Here is a 20,947-nt window from a genome sequence, read left to right on the forward strand (position 1 = left end):
CATTCCTCACTTAATGTAAGGTGAATAGAGGCTTGTGAAGGGTCAGTCTCTTGCCGTCTCCAATTATGAGAGCGTGTTTTGGTCATCTGAAGAGGCAAGGGTGACCACACAGGTCATACACAAAATCAAGTCTGACTTTGGGCATGGGGATCTATGGCAAGGGAGAGATGCAGCTTCTCTACAGCTCTGCAGGGCTTGTCAGACAGAAGGTAAAGGAGTCTCTAGCATTTGGGGTTTTGAAACAATAGATAAATGAATAGCTGAGCACATTAGTCTTCTTTCTGCTGTGCATACATATTTATGGGACATCAGCAGTCTGCAGAACCTTTTGCTGCAGGTGGGATGAACTGTCAAGTCTACTCCACATATCTCAGGCTGTAAGGAGTGCCAAGGACTCAGGTGCTATGGTGTATGAGCAGCCATAATAGAACAAGTTACACCATTTTCTGAGGAGGCTGCGTTACATTTGCATGGAAATTGAAATACATGATTTGCTTATCAAATAGAGGTTGGCTGTGTGGTTTCATTAACCCATTCCCTGTTGAGAATAGAAATGGATACTGTTTGAATTTATTCTCCTACCAATGTAATTTGCTAGCTCTCAGGCAAGTGAGACTCTGTTGATAATGTTTGACTCCCATGTTTTCCCTCCTACAACAGATCATGGTAACATCAGATGGCACATCATTCTCTTCAGGACAGAGCCTCCACCTCCCCAGCCTTCCCAGTAACTCTCTGTCTTTTTCTGAAGTGAAGAAGAAATCATCTCATGGGACAAAGGTGAAGCTTATTTTGCTATAAGATAGTTGAGCCAGTGGAGCTTTCCCTTGGGAATTAAATTGAGGAAAGAAATATTTCTGGGTATTTTTTGCAATCCCATCACATAGTCCAGTGGTAATAGGTTTTGACATATCTTTTTTTTGGACTTATCAGATAAAAATAATGCAGAACAAGGATGGTTGTAAAAATAGGTGCCAATGAAGGCACTACTTTTCTGGCTTTCATACATGCACAATTGTTTTTCTCCTTTCCCAGAAAGAATGCTAATGGACTGTTGCAGTATTAGAGGATTCTGGTGGTGAAAGTGTGACCTACAGAAACGTAAAGAATATAAGAAAAAACTATAATGATAGTTTAATTTAGGATTTCTGCATATTTTCAAAGTTATTTGTTTAGAGCAAAATTTTAAGTTGGGTTCTTCAGGATTTTTAATTTTGCATCATCACTTAGAAAGAATTGGTTAATGATGTGGGAGAAGAAAGAGCTTTTTATTTCTTATTTAAATAAGAAATGCAACACAACACCTTGCTTTGTGAATGAATTAACATAAATACGTTTGTTCTGGAAATTGTTTGGATTTTTATTTTCTTTTTGAGCAGCTTGCCAATTCGAAATGTTACTGAATCTTGCAGTGCATGTACTGCAAGGGGCAATACCCATTTTATCAATGACCTTCATGCTCTCTAGCTGTGCCAAATCTTGTATCTTGTAAGATCCGTAAGGTGGAAAAAATATGTTCATGCTTAAGTATGATGGTGAGCCTAGGTCACAACAGTAAGGATACATAGCAGGAGAGAAAATAGAAGTTCTTTGACATACTTCTGCCTTATTTGCTTTGTAACTGAGGGCCTCACAATCTGTAACGTAGGTCATCTTATAATATTCAAAGGATATAGGAACGTGTGATTATTTTTATTTTTTTAATGAGGAGCTGAGGCAGGTTGAATATGAGGATCAGACTGAAGGCACTTCCTGTGAAATGGTAAAATGACTGCTTAATGCCTAAAAAGAAGGCATTTAGCTACACCAGGTACTAGTGTAGGTAGCAAGGTGCTAAACTGTCTGACTGCTTAGACTAGGACTTGTCTACATCTACTCAGTTGCTGAACATAAGTTATTTTGATACTTTACCTTCTGTAGTAGGGGTTCTTGTGAGGCTGGCTATCAGTCTTACAATTCAGTTTCCAGTTGCTTCTTCATATTTGGCTATAATCATAGAATAATAGAATGGCTAAGGCTGGAAGGGACCTTAAAGATAATCTCATTCCAGCCCCTCTGAATGAGCAGGGACACCTCCCACTAGATCAGAGTGTTTAAAGCCCCATCAACCCAACCTTGAACACTTCCAGGAAAGGGGCAGCCACTACCTCCCTGCACAACCTGTTCCAGTGTCTCACCACCCTTATAGTAAAGAATTTCCTCCTAATATCTAATCTAAATCTCCCTCCCCTCTTCAAATTTTAAACCATTGTCGTCTCGCAACACACCCGTGCAAAAAGTCCTATTGCAGCTTTCTTGAAGGCCCCTTCAGGTATTGGAAAGTCAATATAAGGTCACCTCAGAGCTTTCTCTTCTCCAGGCTGAACAATCCCAACTTCATCAGCCTGGCTTCATAGGGGATTGAAAGCAGGCATAGTGAGGCTTGGCCTAAATAAGCAACCCAGGCACCTGCAGAAGGACTTCAGGGAGAGACAGGATACCAAGTTCTGCACTAATGCTCCATCTAGGAACTGCATACATAACAACAATTTTTTTCATAAGCAAATGCTACCCTGGGATGTCATTTTCTGAACTGTATACAGACAATGAACTTTTGTCTGGTGTGGAAATCTAGCAATTGTGGAGTGTGGTTGGGGTGACAGAGTAAAAGCAGTGTTGCATGTTTCCTGCACTCTGTAAGTGAATGTTTTTGAGTAGTGGAAACACAAAGTAATCTTGGCTTTAGTATAAGAAAAAGTTTGTTTTTTCTTATTACAGGTCCTAGCAGCCGAGAACCCTTGGATTTTTATCTCTAGGGGTTTTGTTTTCGTTGGGGGTCAAGCAAGTTCCAGCCAACATGTAAATAGATTTTTGGTTTTCTCATCTATAACCCCAGTAATAGAACAGCTTCAGTGTCTACATTTCGTTTTGAGATGACTAGAATAGGAGCTGTAGAGAGGTAGATCTTGGGTGCACGTTGTCTCTGTGTGTTTGAATGTGTGTACTCAAGGTTCTTGTGTGGGATGTTTTTAGGATTTTCCTGCTGCAGCAATAGCACTTTGACATCCTTGGCTTGTCTTGTCTTTGTTTTGTGTCTGTGAATACCAAAGTACATTTTGAGGTCAGTTTCAAATTGTTAGTGTGAAACATGAGACCTAACAATATTCACTTGCCCATTTGCCATTACAAAGCACCACACAGACTTTCTGGTTAAAAGGGAATTGCAGTCAAGACAGTAGAACCAGTGCAACCAAGTGTTACACTTGGTTTGGCATTCACTTACAGAAAAATACAATGAAGTATGAAGTAAGACAGAACTTTCAGTTTGCTTTCTGTCACAGTCTCTTCTGAAATATATATTTTAAAATAGAGATGCTTGTATTTCTGAAATTCCATGATTTTGTTTTTAATTTAATGGAGGTGGTATTAGTGAGCTACAGTACTCTGGTTCTAAAACAAAGCTTAGTCTTGGAAATACAGAGAACAGGCATAAATGCAAAAAACCTTTGTGCATTTCTTCCAGTATATAAAAATAACCACAGACTAGCTACAGATCCTTGTCTTGCTTTCAAATGTGTTCTATTACTCTGCCTGTTTGTATTATGCAAGTGCTACATGCAAATAATGTAGATAAGCTGCTTGATTGGTTCTGTTGGGATGATTGTGTCATTCAGAATGAGCTATGGTGTCAGCTGCCATGAAATGGTATTTATAAATAACAAACCTGTGTTATTATAGCTAACAAATTCCTCTGTGTGACCAGAAAAAAAAAGTAAATAATTGTTTCATGTCCCCCCTTTGGGCTTTCTCTGTCAAACTAGGAAGCCTTGTAATTCTCCATCTGCTTATATTTCTCTTGATGTCATTGGTCATAATAGTTTGAAGGGATGGGCAAGCTGACATGTGAAAGGCTTTGTAGGTGTGTGATAGAGCAGCAATCTGTGAGAAGAACTAGCAGCAGGTAAATTTTTCTCCAGCATGCAGTTAACAGGTGGAAAAATACTGCAATAAATGTGGAGGCTTTCAAAATGTTCTGAGTTTTGGTTTGGGTTGTTTGTTTGGGTTTTTTCTCCAAATCATTTAGTGTTTTTATTCAATGATAAACACATTTGTATTCAGCAGAAAGCTGAATTTCCTTGAGCAAGTAATTTCTTTTAGACATATTCCTTTTCTTTTCCTCTAAAGTGAAGTAGGCATATTTGAGACTAATTCCAGTCCATTGGCTTAAGATAGAGACATTACTTAAATAGGTAAATGTTTGAAGAAATGTTTTTTTTTGTTACAAATGAAAATAACACATGCTTTTATGATTACTAATTCTAAATTTGTAGACTAACCCCAGATTACAGTAGACAGGCATGGCTATGCCAATGTATTTACTTTAATGACTTAAAAAAATTTAATGAACCACCTCTCACTCCCCTCAGTTGCTTCATTTACTAATTAGGTTCCTAATGTCTGTCAGAAACTGGAGAGGTTTGAAATTATTTCTGGAGGATACTGCTGATTCAACTTCTTGTTCTGTCCAATTGTGTACACACCATTTCTTAAGGCAGGAAAGAAAAGGAACTGTTAAACACTGTTAGGTTTTGATAAATAAGAAAATGGATTGAAAGTACATTTTTAGTAAGACTATTCCGTACATGAAGATAATATTTAGCTACATTTCATCCTTACCAGCCTTCCTCACTGGTTTTGTTATAATTTTACCAGTGAGTATATTTGGGGTTTTTTTCTGTTTGAGAAATTTTATGTTGCTCTTACTGCTCCTTCTAAGTCATTGTTGGCTTGCCATTGCTGAAACTTAGGAAATGAGAAAATATAGGCTGGTTTTTATTTTTTACTTAAAAAATGAATAGAGGTGTAAAAGCAATAAATTTGCTTGTCTTGTGAAAAAAGTAGCTCTCAGAGAGTATGGCAGGGTATATGCACACACAAACACATATATGTATAAGTCTATATCATAAATGTCATGTATGTGTATTATGATCTCTATGTAAACTTCACCCTTCATGTTATAGAAATAAGACAACTTCTTTCCTGTCTTTTCAATTCTAAAACATCTCAGATGCATATTGGTTTTAATATTACTGTAGCCAAGGACCTATTTCACAGTTTTCATCTGCTGGAAAACCACTAAAATGAGTCTTTCTTTTTTGAACAATTTAAAATCCATGTTAAGGAGACCAAAAAGAAACAGAGGAACCCAGTTTAGTTCATTAATGGCTTTTATTTTATTCCTCCCCAGGGTAACATATACAGTTCTGGCATGATGGAACAAGATGTGAAGATAAAAGCATTATTAAGTAGTTCATATGTCAACCTTTGGGGCTAGTCTTGCATCCAACAAAATACAGAGTTTATTTTAAAAATTATTTTGAGCTCCCACACACTAAGAAAGGAGTTTTGACTTCAGTAAAACATCTTAGTGAATACTTAGTGCTTTATTTGTTTTTTTGTTTGTTTGTTTTGATTACTGGCCTAGGAAGTGAGAAAGTGCCTTACATTCAGACATTCAAATGTCATCATAGTACTGTTCACTGTGGATGCTTCTGCCAATTGTGAATGTTGATGCATATATGCTATATAGATACACAGATTTCCAAATTGGACTTAAAAATGTATTTGCACTCCTGATGCAAGAAACACATTAACAGAAAAGAACAATTGAATAATTTGTGCAGCTCTGCATGAAAATTCAATTTACTTAGGTCATTATGAAGGGAATAACCAGTTCAGAGTAGTTATTTTTAATTAATTGTTTCCACCTATTGCTACAGAGAGGAAGGGAGATACTTTTTTGTGAACCTGATGTGTGAACTGTCCAGGTGCTACAGCATTAAATTCTGGCTTAACATACCATAATTGGAGAAGTCATCTGTAGTTACTTATCTGCCAACAGGAGCACAAAGCAGATGTATTCCTAGTCTTAATTTCTCATCTTCGACATATCTGTCACTAAACAGGTTAGTTCTGCTTTGTTTTACTGTTTGGGTTTCTTTCAGCACGGTTCTACTGACTGTATTTTTTGTGGTATTTCAGCTCGTTGGTTTTTTGTTGTTTTGTTGTTCTTTCTTTAAATGAAGCCCTATTCCATAGAAATCTATGTCCAGAGTTAGGATTGTTACAAATTTCACAACACAAGGTTTCATGGCTTCTTTAGATTTTTTTTTTTTTTTTTTTTTTTTTTTTTTTCCCCCAGAGTTTTAGTATTTTCAGTTTTAGACTATAAAATGGTTTGGGCTGGAAGGTCCTTAAAGATCATCAAGTCTTGCCTGGATGAGCAGGGACACCTCACACTTCTAAACCATTTAAACTTCTGGTCTAGTTAAAGGGAAAGGAAATTAATGTGTATATGCAACATACTTGTTGAATTGTTTCTTTCTAGAATTTTCTATGATGCCAGGTATTACGTAAGTAAAAATGCTTATTATCAGCTTTGAAGAAAGCAAGCAACCTAAACTTGTTGACAGTAGGTTCGTTTAAATTGAAGCAACAATGTCAAGTTTCAGGATTTGAAGCAGTATGAAAATGAAACTTGTTTCTGGAGGGAATGCTGTCGGTGTTAAGTGTTTATAAGAGTGCATCTAGGCTTCTGGGTAGTTTTGAGATGCTGAGCATCTACTGAGAGCAGTTTCATTGTAAGTGGGCAGTGCTGAAGCTACCCTCAATTTTTGACAATTCATGGGTATTGATTCTAAGAAGAAAGAATCCCAGCCCATTCCAGATAGTTCATTTCCTTTATTGCCAGTGTGGCTTCAGATCACCATTTTTCGTCCCATTTCGGCTTTTGAGATTCAACTGAGTGATTCAACTGCTCTGCTCTTTCTACTTTTGTGTATCATCCTGAACCACAGAGTCATCACCTGCTCAGAAAACTTTTCACTTAAAACTGTTGAATTTAAAATAAACCACAAAACAATTAAATGCTCAGGAGAGACAGTGGCAATTAATACAAAGATGAAAGCTTTTTTTTTTTTAGTAAAGGAGGTTTTCCATAAAAAGACCTTGACTGCTGATATATTATGTGTTAAATCAAGGCTTCAGTAGCCAGGCTGGATCCAGGGCTGTTGTATGGTGTATGAGGAAAAGGATCTGGAAAAAAACGGAGAGATAGCAGTAGAGAAGTCAAAGTTTGCTTGAAATGTTATTTGGAATTCTTGTTTTGCTCTGATCCTGAAGCAATTCTCTTGACAGTATATTGTTCATATCCTGATTTTTCCTTATGATTTTTTTTTTTTCTTCTGATAGGCGGTTGTCGTGGTTAACATTTTCTAAACTGTCTTGTTACAATGTTTTTAAAAACATGCTTCTTACTCATAAAATGAAAACTAATTTTTCTTTCAGATATTAACAAGCAGCAGTAACTACTTATGTTCACCGCTTGGTAACAGATAAGTTGACCAGAATTGGGTTTTTTTTATTTATTCTTACATAGATATTTGCAGTGTCTGGTTTTCAACCTGCAGTTCAGGGTTCTTAATATGAATCTGGTGTCCATATTATGTCTGTCTTTTGGGGCTTTAAGTGTTCTTTTTTATTATTATTTATAATTTTTTAAAAAACAAAATTTTCATCTCCTTTTTGCAGGAACCAGCTAGGATTCTGAACACAAATAGCAGCAGCGGTAGTAACAGTTTTACAAAAACCCACAAGTTAACAAAGGAGCACAAGGAAAAAACTTACAAAGACTCAAAAGAACATAAAAGTGCCTTCAAAGAATCTTCCAGGGAACACAATAAATCTTCCAAAGAATCCTCTAAGAAACCCAAAGAAAACAAACCACTAAAGGATGAAAAAGGAGTTCCTAAAACGGCCTTCAAGGAACCCAAATCTATATCCAAGGAGCCAAAATCTGAGAACACCCCTATCCTTACTGTAACAGGTGGGCAGCAGCAAGAAAAGAAAACCCCCACAAAAAGGCCTTCTGTTCCAGACCATGATGATCCTTCTGCAAAAAAAAGAAAGAAAAGTGGCTCAGATTCGTTATTTAAAAGTATTTCTAGTGTGCCACCACTGATTCTTACTTGTTCAGCTGACAAAAAACAGCCAAAGGATAGATCTCAGCCTCAGGTGGGGAGAGTCAAAATTGAAAATGATGCACTGGAAAGGAAGACACCTGCTCTGCCACCATTTGCTGATATTGTAGATCCCAATGATTCTGATGCAGAGGAAAATGTGTCCTCCAAATCTGAAGTAAGTGGTCTTTTGTTTTGCTTCGTATGTCTTGAGTATTTGTAGCCTGTGGGATTTGGCACCATTTCTGTATTTTCTCCTTTTCCTGTTCACTAGAAGGTTGTTCAAAATGAAGGGTTTTGACTTCTGGCTGTTCAAAGTTATGCTGTGCATTCTAGTTGAATTGTATTGCCTATTCAAGTCTACTCAATTTATCAATCTGTCAACATGGTGACAAATTAGCATGTAGGAGTTGACTATAAGTGTTTTTCTTTTGATCTCGTTCTTTTGAATTTTATAATTCTTACGAGAGAAAAAGATTGATGTAAGTGCTTGTATTGAACACTGTAAATCTTTGTGTTCAGGTGTTGTAGAACTCAGTAAATTCAGGAAAAGGTTGCAGTAAGTCAGCCTGGTGCTTGTTATTTTTCTGCTAAAAATGGCAGTTTGGTGATTCGAGTTTTGTGGAGGAGGAGTTCCGAGGTGGATTCTCCTTGCTCTGATGGGGAGAATCTATCCAAAGCAACAGGCTTACCCAAGGGGAGACTGCTTGTGTGCAGATTTACTTTTCTGAAAAAATCTCTCAATAATTTGCTCTTGATCTTAAGAATTTTAGAGTAGTGTGTGCACAGGAGAAAGGAAGTCATCTCAGCCATACCTGTTCAATTCTTTCACTGTAATGTTTTCTCTTGTGTGGCTCAGACACTGCCATCAGATTCGTAGCCCTTTTTGACCTCTCTGGAACAAATGATAAATACCCTGCTGCAGGGCAATGTCAGCATTAGGTTTTTACGTCATAGAAACTTACCACAAAGGGTAAAGTAATTTATTTCTGAAGTGAGCTTTTAATGACTGGTCCCTTAGGGCATGCAAAGGCTTATAAAATTTAGAAGGTATGGAGTAAGACAGGCCTCCTCATGGCACTGGAGTAAGAGGCATTCTCTTTCTCAGACACCTACGTCCTGAAATAATTCATGTTGGTTTACAGCTCATAATGCATAACTATGCATACCTATGGATATGAAACATGATAAATTTGTAACTAGAGGTGTAATAGAACAGAGCTGTTTGTAACTGCTCTGTAGTTAAGATCGTATTTTTTCACCCAGAAGGATTTAAGTTGTGCTTTTTATAATTTACAGATAGTTCAGTTTGTGAATAGGTGAAGGCTGGGTTTGTTTTTTTAAACTAAGGATGACATTCTGAGAAATCCCCATGGTAAGGGGGGTTTAACAAACATTACTGGGCAGAGGTGCTGTTCCACTAAGTAGGTGCTATAGGAAGGCAATGATGTTGCTTCTCTGATTTTGTCAGATAGAGCCCCTGCTCTGTGAGTCAATGTGGAGTTTATCCTTTTAATTAATGCTCTTTAATTTCAGACTGAAAAGCAGGGAATGCTCAAACATTCTCAATGCTGGCATCATGTTCTGCCTATTTCTGGGCATACAGACTTGAAATATTTCGCCTTCACAAAGTGGAGGACATAGAACACTCTCCAAGACAGGTGGATTTTTTAATTATTTTTTTTTTTAATGTGGCAGAGCATGTCTGCCAGTGGCTTATCTGCCCTCCAATCTGTTCCTGAAAATTCAGGTTTAAGAACACAGCCAGGTTAAAATACTGTTGCTGTGGGGGTGTTTCAGAAACCCAGACAATACCCTCTGATATATTGCAATCAATGTCTCTTTTGAGCTTCAAATACCTTTATAAAAATCAGTGGATTACAGAAAATAAAGTGAGTTGTATCCTTGCTTAGTGATAAACTTTATGCCCTTGCTTAAAAGCCTTTCTATGAATGACTTAAAGAATAAGATGGTGCTTTCTCTGTGGTCAATTTGGAATACATTGCAGCGTGGTGAACTGCTGTGTTTATTTTAGCTCTGTTTTCCTGTTGTCTTTGAGCTGTTGACAAGTGAAAAGTGTCTTGATTTCTCACTTTGTTAAATACCAGTTTTCAATTATGCCCGTGATACGTTGGACTTTATTGATAGTCTTGTTATTCAAAACAGTGTGCATCTTTTTAGCGTCATATGAGCTAGCAAAGCTGGTCAGAAGTGACATAGGGAATCATAGAATTGCTTAGGTTGGAAGGGACCTTGAAGATCACCTAGTTCCAGCACCCCGTGCATGGATTCCACCACTAGATCAGGTTGCTCAAGGCCCTATCCACCCTGGCCTTGGATCACTTCCAGGGAGGGGACAGTCACAGCTTCTTAGGGTATGTGGTACATTCAGTTAGAAATTGCATGTAAGGCTGAGCAATTTACTGGCTTTGGTGTGAAGCAAGTGAAGTAGGAGTGAAAGCATGTCACATTTATGGTTATCACAGAATGATAAGGAGTTGGAAGGGACCTCTGAGGATCATCTAATCCAACCCCCCTGCTAGAGCAGGATTTCCTAGAGCTGGTTTGAGAGGCATACATCCAGGTGAGTCTTGAATGTCTCCAGGGATGGAGAGTCCACAACTTCCCTGGGCAATCTATTTGAGTGTTGTGTTACCCTCAGAGTGAATAAGTATTTTCTCTTATGTACCAGCTTGTGTCCATTACCCCTTGTTCTGTCATTGAACACCACAGGGAAGAGTCCAGACACATCCTCCTGACACCCACCCTTTACATTTTTATTTTTTGACCCCCCCCCCAGCCTCCTTTTCTCTAAGCTAAACAACCCAAGCTCTCTTAGCCTTTCCTCATAGGGCAGATGCTCCAGTCCCTTCATCATCTTAGTGTCCCTGTGCTGGACTCTCTCCAGTAGTTCTGTGTGCTTCTTGAACTAGGAAGCCCAGAACTGCACACAATACTCCAGGTGAGGCCTGAGTGAGGCAGGTGAGGCAGAGGGTGAGGATAACCTCCCTTGACCTCTTGGCCATACTCTTCCTAATGCACCCAGGATGGCATTGGCCCTCTTGGCTGCCAGGGCACATTGCTGGCTCATGGTGAGCCTGTTGTCTACTATGATTCTCAGGTCTTTTTCTCCCTTTCCAGCAGGTCAACCCCAAACCTGTACTGGTGCATGGGGTTGTTCCTCCCCAGATGGAGTACCCTACACTTGCCCTTATTGAACTTCATTCGGTTTCTCCCCACCCAGCTCTCCAACCTGTCCAGGTCACACACAAGGTCATACACAAGTGTGAGGTTTCAAGACAGTGCTTATTGCATGGCATCTTTCACAAGGAAAGAAAAATACCACAAGTGGGTAGAAATGTCAAGCAAAGAGCCATGGTCTGAATATTCTGAACAACAGTAGTTCAGTTGCAGAGCATCTCAGGTTCAAGGCAGGGAAATGCAAACTCAAGGCAAAACAGAAAGCTCACTCTTGATGTTTTGGGGGACCTAAACTTGCTTTGGCAGAGGACCATTAGGAACAGATAAAATTTTGCAAGTTAGATGTTGCAATTTTAGTCAAAAAAAAAATGATTTGTAGGTATGATGGTTCAACTTGATTTATTTCTGCAATATTCAGCCTTTTTGAGCCATTGAACACTGTAATACTCAATATTTACTAGTATTATAATACCTGAGATCTTAATTCATCCAATATTTTAAATACTAGAAATACTGACTGATTATTATTAACTTCAGTTTCTTGTATGAATTACATTACAAATATACTACACTACATTATTACGTTATTACATTTACACCTTGACATTATTACATTACATCTTCAGAAACATTTGCAAAACTCTTCTTACTAACATAAAGCTGTGATCACCCTATCAAAAACCTGTTTCAAGTCTCCAAAGCAGGGACAAGGAGCTTTAAATTAATATTCTTGGTTTTTTAGTAATCAATAAAAGTGCATGTGTAGGCAAAGGTGTATCTTACAGATAGATGTGTCCACCATCAACAACAGAATACCAGTAAGACAGCAGCAGCCTGTTCTGTGTTCTTTTCTGAGATTTTTGTAAAGTTCTCTGTGTATATAATAGGCATAATCTTTTGTGAAAAGTGCTAGACAAATACATTGTAATATTAGCAACTGCTTAAGATCCATGTTGACAGATTCCTCAGAAAGAAATATTTGTAGAGCAAAATGTGTGTACAGCATATTATTGCCAACAGTGGCATTGTTCAGCCTATTGTATCATAAGATTGGCTAAAAATTTTGAGACTTGAAAAACAGTTCAAGGGAACTTGTTTTGTTTTGGGGAATTGAGTATTTTTTAGGGTATAACATAACTGCTTGTACTTTTCTCTATACAGCTTTTCACTGAAAGTGGAATGCTCAGAATTGAAAGCTGACATTTTCACATAACCATTAAAATCCCTGGAGTTAAATGTGAGAAAAAAAGTGAATATAACAGTTCTTGCCGTTAAAGTGGCAAGGCCAATGGAGTTGGCAATCAAGAGCTGCACTGTGTTTCTCTATACTCTATACCAAAATATTGGAAAAAAACCCCAACCCTCTGGGATACAGGTTCAGGACCAGCAGTCTGCAGTAGCAAAGAGTGCACAAGGATTCTGCAGCAGCACTTGAGATAAAAACCTGTTGTTTTTCATATACTTATGTTGGTGTTACTTGATGTGTATGGCCTTGACAAGACTTCTGTGTAGTACAGGTGTAGTGTAGGGTCATTCTGGGAGTACTCTACAAAGTTTAGGTTACTTAAAAAGAGGGAGGAACTACAGTGAATTTGCAAAATCCTTGAACTCCTGCAAAGATGGGCAGATTTCTGATGTTGTGGAAATGTACCACAGTGCAGAATAACATTCATAAAAGCAGTTTTACATGTAGTGAGATCCTCTCCAGCTTCTTTGTGAATATGAGTGCATGAATTTCTAACATCAGGGCCTCAGATTTGGGAGAATTTAGGTGAGCAAGCTTCTTGTTACACCAAAAGTGAGAAAACTGCGTGTTCTATTTGCAGACACTAAACTGACTGCATCAACATTAGTCCTCAGTGTTGATACATAAACTAGGGCACAAGAGAAAATAAAGTGAGGTAAAGAAATTGTGAAGTGTTATTTTCTATTACATCAGCTGCCAGGGCTGGCCAGAACAGCTACCACCTATCTTCTACCATTGCTGTTATTCCCACTAGAGCACAAAGTGTGACTTAATTCTATGAAGCTCTAATGCTGGCTGTAATACATAGACTGAATTTTCTAGTTTGTGTCTAGTACTAAAAGTGAGGATTAGATGTTCTTTCTAAAACACATTTCTTTCCTTTGTTGGCTTACAAGAGCTTTGTGTATAGAATCAGTAAAGGGTCTCAAAGTGAACATTTAAAAATTGTAAAGTCAAACTCTGGAATCAAAATAAAAATCTGAGTATTGCTTGTCAGCTTGGTTTGACCTTCTGACTCTTACAGAGCACAGACAATCACCATTCTTTCATCACAGGGCTTTCAGTCTAGCAAGATAATGAATATTCTTCAAACATGTGGTTTGGTTATGATGTCTTAACTTTCCATCAGCAGACCTCATTTTTGTGGTGTTTTTTCCCCTCACGTAATTCAGACTTTGAATAGAATATAGAACTGTTAACTTACTCATGTTGTCCTTCACAAATGCTGAAATCTTTTTCATACCTTTCTGAAGAAATGTGGTGGAGATAACACAGCTTTTAATACCTGTTTTGAAAAGCTTAAGGCTTTATATAATCCTGTGTTTCCCAGCATTACCTTACATATTAAGAACAGAGTTTACCTCCTTCTTGATTGGGGTTATCTGTGACGAACTTCCATGAGTTTGCACTTTTCAGTTTAAGGACCATGCACATACATGTATTTTTACTTATTTTACCAATAGTTTACTCATTATCTTGTAGGCATGTAATCAGTGGAAACTGAAGCTTTTTTGCATACTTTACTGAATGTGTCTTGCTGTTACTGCATATCCTGCTTCATCCACTATAACTGTTTGAATGAAGTAGTTGTAATGCTTGGCTTAAGTTATTTTCTGGATGCTAATTAGTAAATAAAGGCTGTGTTTCAGAATCACAGGATGGTTGAAGTTGGAAGGGGCCTCTGATGGTTATCTGGTCCAGCTCCTATGTTCAACCAAACCATATAGAGCTGGTTGCCTAAGACAACATATAGACATTTTAAAAATATTACCAAGGAGGGAGACTCCACAGTCCCCCTGGCAACCTGTGCCTGTGCTTGGTCAACCTTACAGTACAAAAACGTCTTCCGATGTTCAGAGAGAACCTCCTTTATTTCTGTTTATGCCCATTACTTCATGTCCTGTCAGTGGGTACCACTGAAAACAGCCTGGCTCAGTGATCTTTGTGCTTTCCTTTCAGGTACTTATATACATTAACAAGATCAGGGAGGATCCCCAGGTCCTCTTCTACCTATTTGCTTTCCAGCTGTGTGGCCCCCAGAATATGTTGCCACATGGGGGCTGTTCTTCCCCAGGTTCACACTTCTCTGTGTTGAACTTAATGAGGTTCTGCCCAGTTGGATGGGACTTGGAGAAATCCTGTCAAGTGGCAGGTGTCCCTGCCCATGCAGGGGCATTAGAACAAGATGATCTTAAAGACCTCCTCCAACCCAAACTATTCTATGATTCCTGTCAGCCCATTTTGCCAGCCTGTCAAAGTACCTCTGGCTGGCTGAATGACCCTCTGGTATAAAAGCCACTCCTTCAGTTTTGTATAATCAGAAAACTTGCTGAGGATACTCTCTGTCTTATCATCCAGATCATTAAGATGTTAAAAAAGGATGGGACCCACTACTGACCCCTGGAGTACACTGCTAGCTGCTGGCCTCCAACCAGACTTTGTACCACTGATAATCACCCTTTGGGCCCAAATATTCAGACAGTTTCCAGTCCACAGCACTGTCTGCTCATCCAGCCCATACATCAACAGCTTATCTGTGAGGGTATTAGGGCAGACATTGTCAAACACCTAACTGAAGTCCAGGTAGACAGTATCTACCCTCCTCTACCAGGCCAGTCATTTAATCACAGAAGTTTATCAAGTTGGTCAGTCATTACTTTCTCTTGGTGAGTCCATGCTGACTACTCCTGATGATTTTTTCATCCTTTAGTGCCTGGAAATGGCTCCAGGATTAGCAGCTTCATTACCTTACCAAACTGAGTCATCACTCTGTAGCACCTTTGGTCCTCATTCCTCTGCTTCTTTTAGACAGGAGCTAGGTTTGCTTTCCTGCAGTGTTTGGGCACTTCTGCCCATGATCACCATGATCAATCAAAGATTATTGAGATTGGCCTCACAATTACATTTGCCAGCTCCCCCAGTACTCATGGGTGCATCTCATTAGGGCCCACAGACTTTCTCAAGTAGTAGGTATAGAGTCAACTTAATTATTAAGTCATCTTCATCGGTGGTACAGAAATTGTGTTTGAAATTACTATAAATAATTAAGGCAACTAATTTTGTCAGTACCCTTAGGTCACATTCTCTGCCAAATGACTGTGTCTGTATCCTCTCAAAAATCAACAGTCTGACATTTCCTGTTTAAACTTTGTCTCCTTAATTTTGAATTATGTCTTATAAGTAATTGTTTTTTAAACACCATAGTTCTGAATACATTTCCATATCCCTAAGAAAATAATTACTTCCACCCCATAGCCTTAATTTTATATCTTCCTTGTGAGCATACAATCTGCAAGGCAGTTTTTGTGAATGATTGAGAAAGGAACATTATTATCCTGCTTTGGAGGGTAATTTCTAATATTGCAGCCTGGTGGGAGATATAGCAATACAGAATTTGGGCAGGGTGTGAACAGCTCAGGTACCATAGACACCCACATGGTAGCAGCAGATGTGGGCATGGTGGATGAGGTGGTGGTGTTTTGTTCTTTGAGCTACAGATGGGTTGGATTACTGCACTGGAAGATGAGTTGGTGGTCAGTGACAGGCAGCTTAAGAGGCATTACAGGCTATAGGTACAGGAGTTCTCTGAGAGAAGGTTTGTCCTGGGGGAGCATGTTCCTCCTCCCTGAGAAGATGACTTCAAACAGAGTGGAAGTAATACTTAGCTATAAGAAGTTTTAAGTATGTATGACATACATAAATCCTTGGACTGTGTGTAGATTATGTGTAAAATGGTAGGAAATAATGTAGACTGGCTGATACGAAATGGGATATTATTACACCACTTAAATTTTATTTCAGGAAACAATGTGTTAGCGTCCTTTAAAAACGGTTAAGGGGAAGAGAAGAAAAGCTATTGGCACCTACATACAGATTTTTTGGGGTGTTTTAATGGAAATAAGGGGCTTGAAATGATGGGGTTTATTTTTGGAAGGTATGTGACTTGAGAAAAAACCAAAGATTAAAGGAAAAAAAACCTCATAAACAGGTAAGTTGGCCTGAAAATTGTTTGCAGCTCAAGAGTAACTTGTTGCAGTACTGGTAAAAAAAGACAAGAATTTGGAAATGACAGAAGCCAAAAGGTATAGAGTTGATGAAAAAGGTGCCTTTTCAGGGAAAACTTGAGCCTGTTTCTTGCCGAACAATTTCAAAGCACAAAATCCTTCAAAAAGCCATAATAAAGAGGCTTTTTGAAGTGTCTCTATGCATCAGTATGAGAGCACTAAATGAAATAGACTGTCTAAGAATGCAGTAAATCATATTGGGTCATTGCACTAATGAACAGTTTGAGCTCAAACTCTCATTAGCATGTCTGTAGGAAGAGAAAACAGGAAAAGGACACATGAGACAAGTTCTTTGCTGGTACTGTCTTAAGCTTTTATTGTTGAAGAACACCCTTTAGCTAATTTCAGAACGATTAAAAAAAAAAAAACCTGCTTGGTGATTAGTAACCAGTGGATAACAGCAGAAAGACCAAGTGAATAAAGCCATAAATACCTAAGCCCTTGGGTTAACAGCCTGTAAAACTGTCAAAACGCATTGATTAAACGACAAAAGATAGCCTTTGGTAACCAGAAGCATTGGCACTGTCAGCACTAATCCATATTCATATATGGAACACATATTTTTACTTCCTTCTAAAAAGGCAAGTCTTTTCTGTTAATAATGTTCATTGTTACGTTAAAAGCAGATGTTTCCTCTGGGTGCAGTCTTCACACCAGGTTTCTCAAAGTCAAAAAAAGCTAAGTGTAATTTCCAGTGTTTAACATTTTTAACATTTCTACTACTCTGTATTTACCGGAATAAATTTTCAGACTGGGCCTTTAAATAATGCAGACTGTTTCAAGAGGCACTAAGAGCTTCTTTTAAAAAGCGTATGGATGATGATTTGGGTCTCACTGGGACTTCCTGTGGCTTGGCTTCTCAAAGTTTGCAGAACAAAATTTTTACCAGGAAAGTATTATAACACCTTCATATTTTTTCATATCCACTCTTTCCTGGGATTCTGTCTTAGTTAATGCTAGGAGAAATTTTACACTGAGGAATTAAACTCATGTTTAATGAGTTTAAGGTTTTTTTAAACTTAAATTCATGCCTTATAATGTGAACGAGACTGTGGGTTTTTCCTTTTTTTGCTTAAAGTGAAGTGACCTAAAAAGAAAGTAGTGAAGGTTGAGTAGTGACAGATATTGATGCACCTGTGTCATTATTTTCGTACATTTTTAGTGCTGTAAGTATTTTAAACTGAATATGATAGTCCTTAAGTGTTTGTTTTATAAAGGAAAGGATTTTATACAAATTAATGTTTTTGTTGAAAACAGTAAAGAAAAAATACTGGTAATAGAAATATACAGAAACCAGTTGTCGGCTAGTAATTTTGCTGCAAAAAACCAGAAAGTGACAGATAAAAGTAACCTGAAGCTGGAAGACTGAAATTAGTTTCCAGAACAGTGATATCTTTAAAGTTTGCATTGACCCTTATTCTGCACCAGTGCAGTCTGTTTCATGTTATCGTATATATTTTACAGCTAAAAGTCTTGCATTGTTCTGCAAAAGTTCACACAACGTGGGAAAGAAAAAAAAAAAAAAAAAATCAATTACTTGATTTTCAGAGCATGCCACTCTCCAGTGTCTTCTAAAAATGTCTGGTCCTGTGGACTATCTAAGAAATCTCAGAAATTAGTTGTGTTGTTGGTTGAGTTGGGTTTTTTTGCAAAGTGTTGATTCACCTGTATAAAAGCTGTCTGTCCATACAGTGAGATCCAGAGTTTGTATTTTGACTGTTTGTGAGAACCAGACCTGGTGTTGATTTGGTGACAGCAGATGTTAATGGTGTTTTCCTCAAGCATTCTGTTGCACAAATAGGCATCTCTCATTGTGAGAAAAGGCAGTGAGAGGCTGTAAATCTGCCTGCTCATTGTGAAAGGCAACAATAGATTGATTTATGGAAAAAAAGCAACTGTTAGTCTTATGTAGCCCCTGTGTGTGTGAAAACAGAGTTCTGCAGTGACTGGATATTTCTGAGAACAATTTAGTTTTAACTTAATCATGAGGGATATTGTACAGGCAAGGCAAGTCAGAGAGCTTTTGTTAGGCTGGAGAACATGTCATGATAACACAGTTGTATAAAACTTAAAGCGTAACCAGATTTCCTCTCCAGTAGTAGATTTTTAGACCATTACTTCCTAATCTGATTATCACCATTCCTTCTGTACGGAGTCTTGTTTCTTGTTTTTTGTTCTCTGTTAGCATCCCTCCATGCCCACATGCCAGATTTGTTCTCTGTGTCATGTACACAGATGAGTGTGCCAGTACGTACCAAGAGCAGTCAACTTCAAGCCACTGAGCCTAAGAAACAGCAAAAAACATATGGAGACATGCCACGTGGCAGCATGAATTAAGACTTCTCAGTACAACCCTCAAGCCATGACCACTATGAGAAAAATATGTACTTTTTTTTGGTGAAGTAACAGGCCTTTCTCAGTAATTTTATAGGGTTTCAGAGTGAAATTTATAGAATTTTAACAATATATAGAACTGTTTTTTGAATATGTTGACCGATTTTAGCAATTCTATTTTAAAAATCTAGTTCTCCTTTGTAATGCATGGATTCCAGATAATTCGCCTGTGTAACAAGGTTCGATCACTACCTGGTTCGATCACTATTGGGGTATTAACACAGAGAAACTGTTGGGATGAGGAGAAATGCAGTCTCAAGAAAAAATATTCTTTTAAATACGCAACTTAAGACTTAATTTCTAAGGAAGAGGAAGAAAACTGTGTGGCATTTAGTGTGGTCTTCTCAGGTCTTCCTCTGTCTATTTTACTACATCATAATAATTTGAAAATATGTGACAACTACAGTGTGTCAAAGACACAGGAGCCTTAGTTCTCTTACAAACTCATTTAGGCTCTCATGTTGTATAGCTTTTCAAATAAGGTTTAAGGAACATCTTGTTAAAGGTACCAGCCTTAGTAAGGAATGAGATGTGATGTTGGGGTGGTGTTAAGTTGATAGCAATTTTGATAATGTTTGCCTCACTAATGCCTGAAATAAGGATCTTTGAGTATTATTCAGTTCTGTAGTTCTTTTTGCTTGACAGCATGCCTTAGGCAGTAAATAACTGAGTTTTAGGCAAAAATGTTTCTTACAATGTTATTTATTTTCTTTTTTGTTCCTTTTTGTTCCTTTTAAGTCTGAACAGCACAGTCCTGCCAGCTCCAGCTCCAGTTCCAGTTCCAGTTTTACACCATCTCAAAACAGCAGACAACAAGGTACCAACAAAGGAAAATAAACTGAAAGGAATGTGTTAAATGAAGGGACCAATAAAAGTAGAACTGGGGGCTTCTCATGCTTTTCTGCTGCCTTTCACAGCCTAAACTGGCCACAGTTTCGCTTTAGAGACCTTTCCTGGGGTTGTTTTCAGAGGTGGCTGTAAAGGCAAAACAGAAGGGGAGAAAAAGGTTATCTGAGAAAATGGCGTGAAGGCTATTTGTTACCAACACTAAATACATGCCAGTCACTTAACAGATGCTGAAGTCAAAAGTGTTCTGTTTCCAAGCTGGTCCTTTTTTAGGGTTAGTTAAACCTGGTGCCTGGCTCAGGTGCCTGGTCCCTGCTCAGGAACGTGTGACTGCCTATGGGAAGCCCAACGGGCCCAAAGCCCCTTTTAAAGGGCCATGATCTTCCCATACTATTGGGAAGTTTTAAGACTATGCAGTATTTGCTGTATATGGCAATGGAAGATGATGGTTAAACTTCATGTTGACTTTAAATTCAAAGTTTGGTTTTCTGGCTAATAATTCCAGTTTACCTGGAACTCAGTAGGGAAGTAAAGTTTTCTTCTCAGAAGACTTGTCAAGGCAGGTTTTCTGTAAATAAGCTGAGATTCATTCTACATGATCTGTTAAACTTCCTAGTTTCTGCTTGTCCTTTTTTCTCTCAGGTCTACAAGATTATACAACTGATACGTTCTTGTTCAGCTTTTGTTTTTTCTTTGGATCAGGAACGTTTAAGAAAGCTTTTGATGAATTAAAATTGTATTTATTTTTCCCGTTTGTATTTCTCAATGGTAGACTTAATTTAATGTTATGAAAATACATTATTTTCTCAGACAGGATTTTTAAACAGATCTACACATGGTGCATATCTGCCTAGTGCCTTCCTTTTGGTGACTGGTACTGATTTTCTAATGTATTCTGTCAGTGTTATGCCAGATGAAAGCAAGCAAGAGCTAAAGTGAACTCTGGTTGATTACTGGCTTCAGGGATTTAGTTTTTACCTAAGTCTTAACAGAACCCCTTCTTACTGAACCCCCTTTTTTTCTCTCATGAAAACCTCCTTACTGGTGTGAACATTACAAGCTAGGAGATTTGGATACCTGTTCCTGTATCTGATACATTGGGCAAAAACCTGTTGACTTAGTATTTTCTCTTGAGCAGATGGGATCCATCCATCAGTTCTAAGTCATACATAAGACATCACAGACTGTCTTTCAGTTTT

At 38.1% G+C, this 20,947-nt stretch overlaps 1 protein-coding gene across 1 annotated transcript in view; it reads left to right on the top strand.

Annotated features, from left to right (window-relative positions):
- Nucleotides 1–20,947, top strand: part of MLLT3 (MLLT3 super elongation complex subunit) — a 110,534-nt gene that overhangs the window by 73,453 nt on the left and 16,134 nt on the right. Inside the window, exons 5-7 of the mRNA XM_071730520.1 lie at nt 661–780; nt 7,570–8,175; nt 19,641–19,719. Coding sequence (XP_071586621.1) covers nt 661–780; nt 7,570–8,175; nt 19,641–19,719 — 805 coding nt within the window. The remainder of the gene's footprint in view (nt 1–660; nt 781–7,569; nt 8,176–19,640; nt 19,720–20,947) is intronic.

Source organism: Heliangelus exortis, chromosome Z (genome assembly GCF_036169615.1).
Source record: "Heliangelus exortis chromosome Z, bHelExo1.hap1, whole genome shotgun sequence".
Taxonomy (NCBI): domain Eukaryota; kingdom Metazoa; phylum Chordata; class Aves; order Apodiformes; family Trochilidae; genus Heliangelus; species Heliangelus exortis.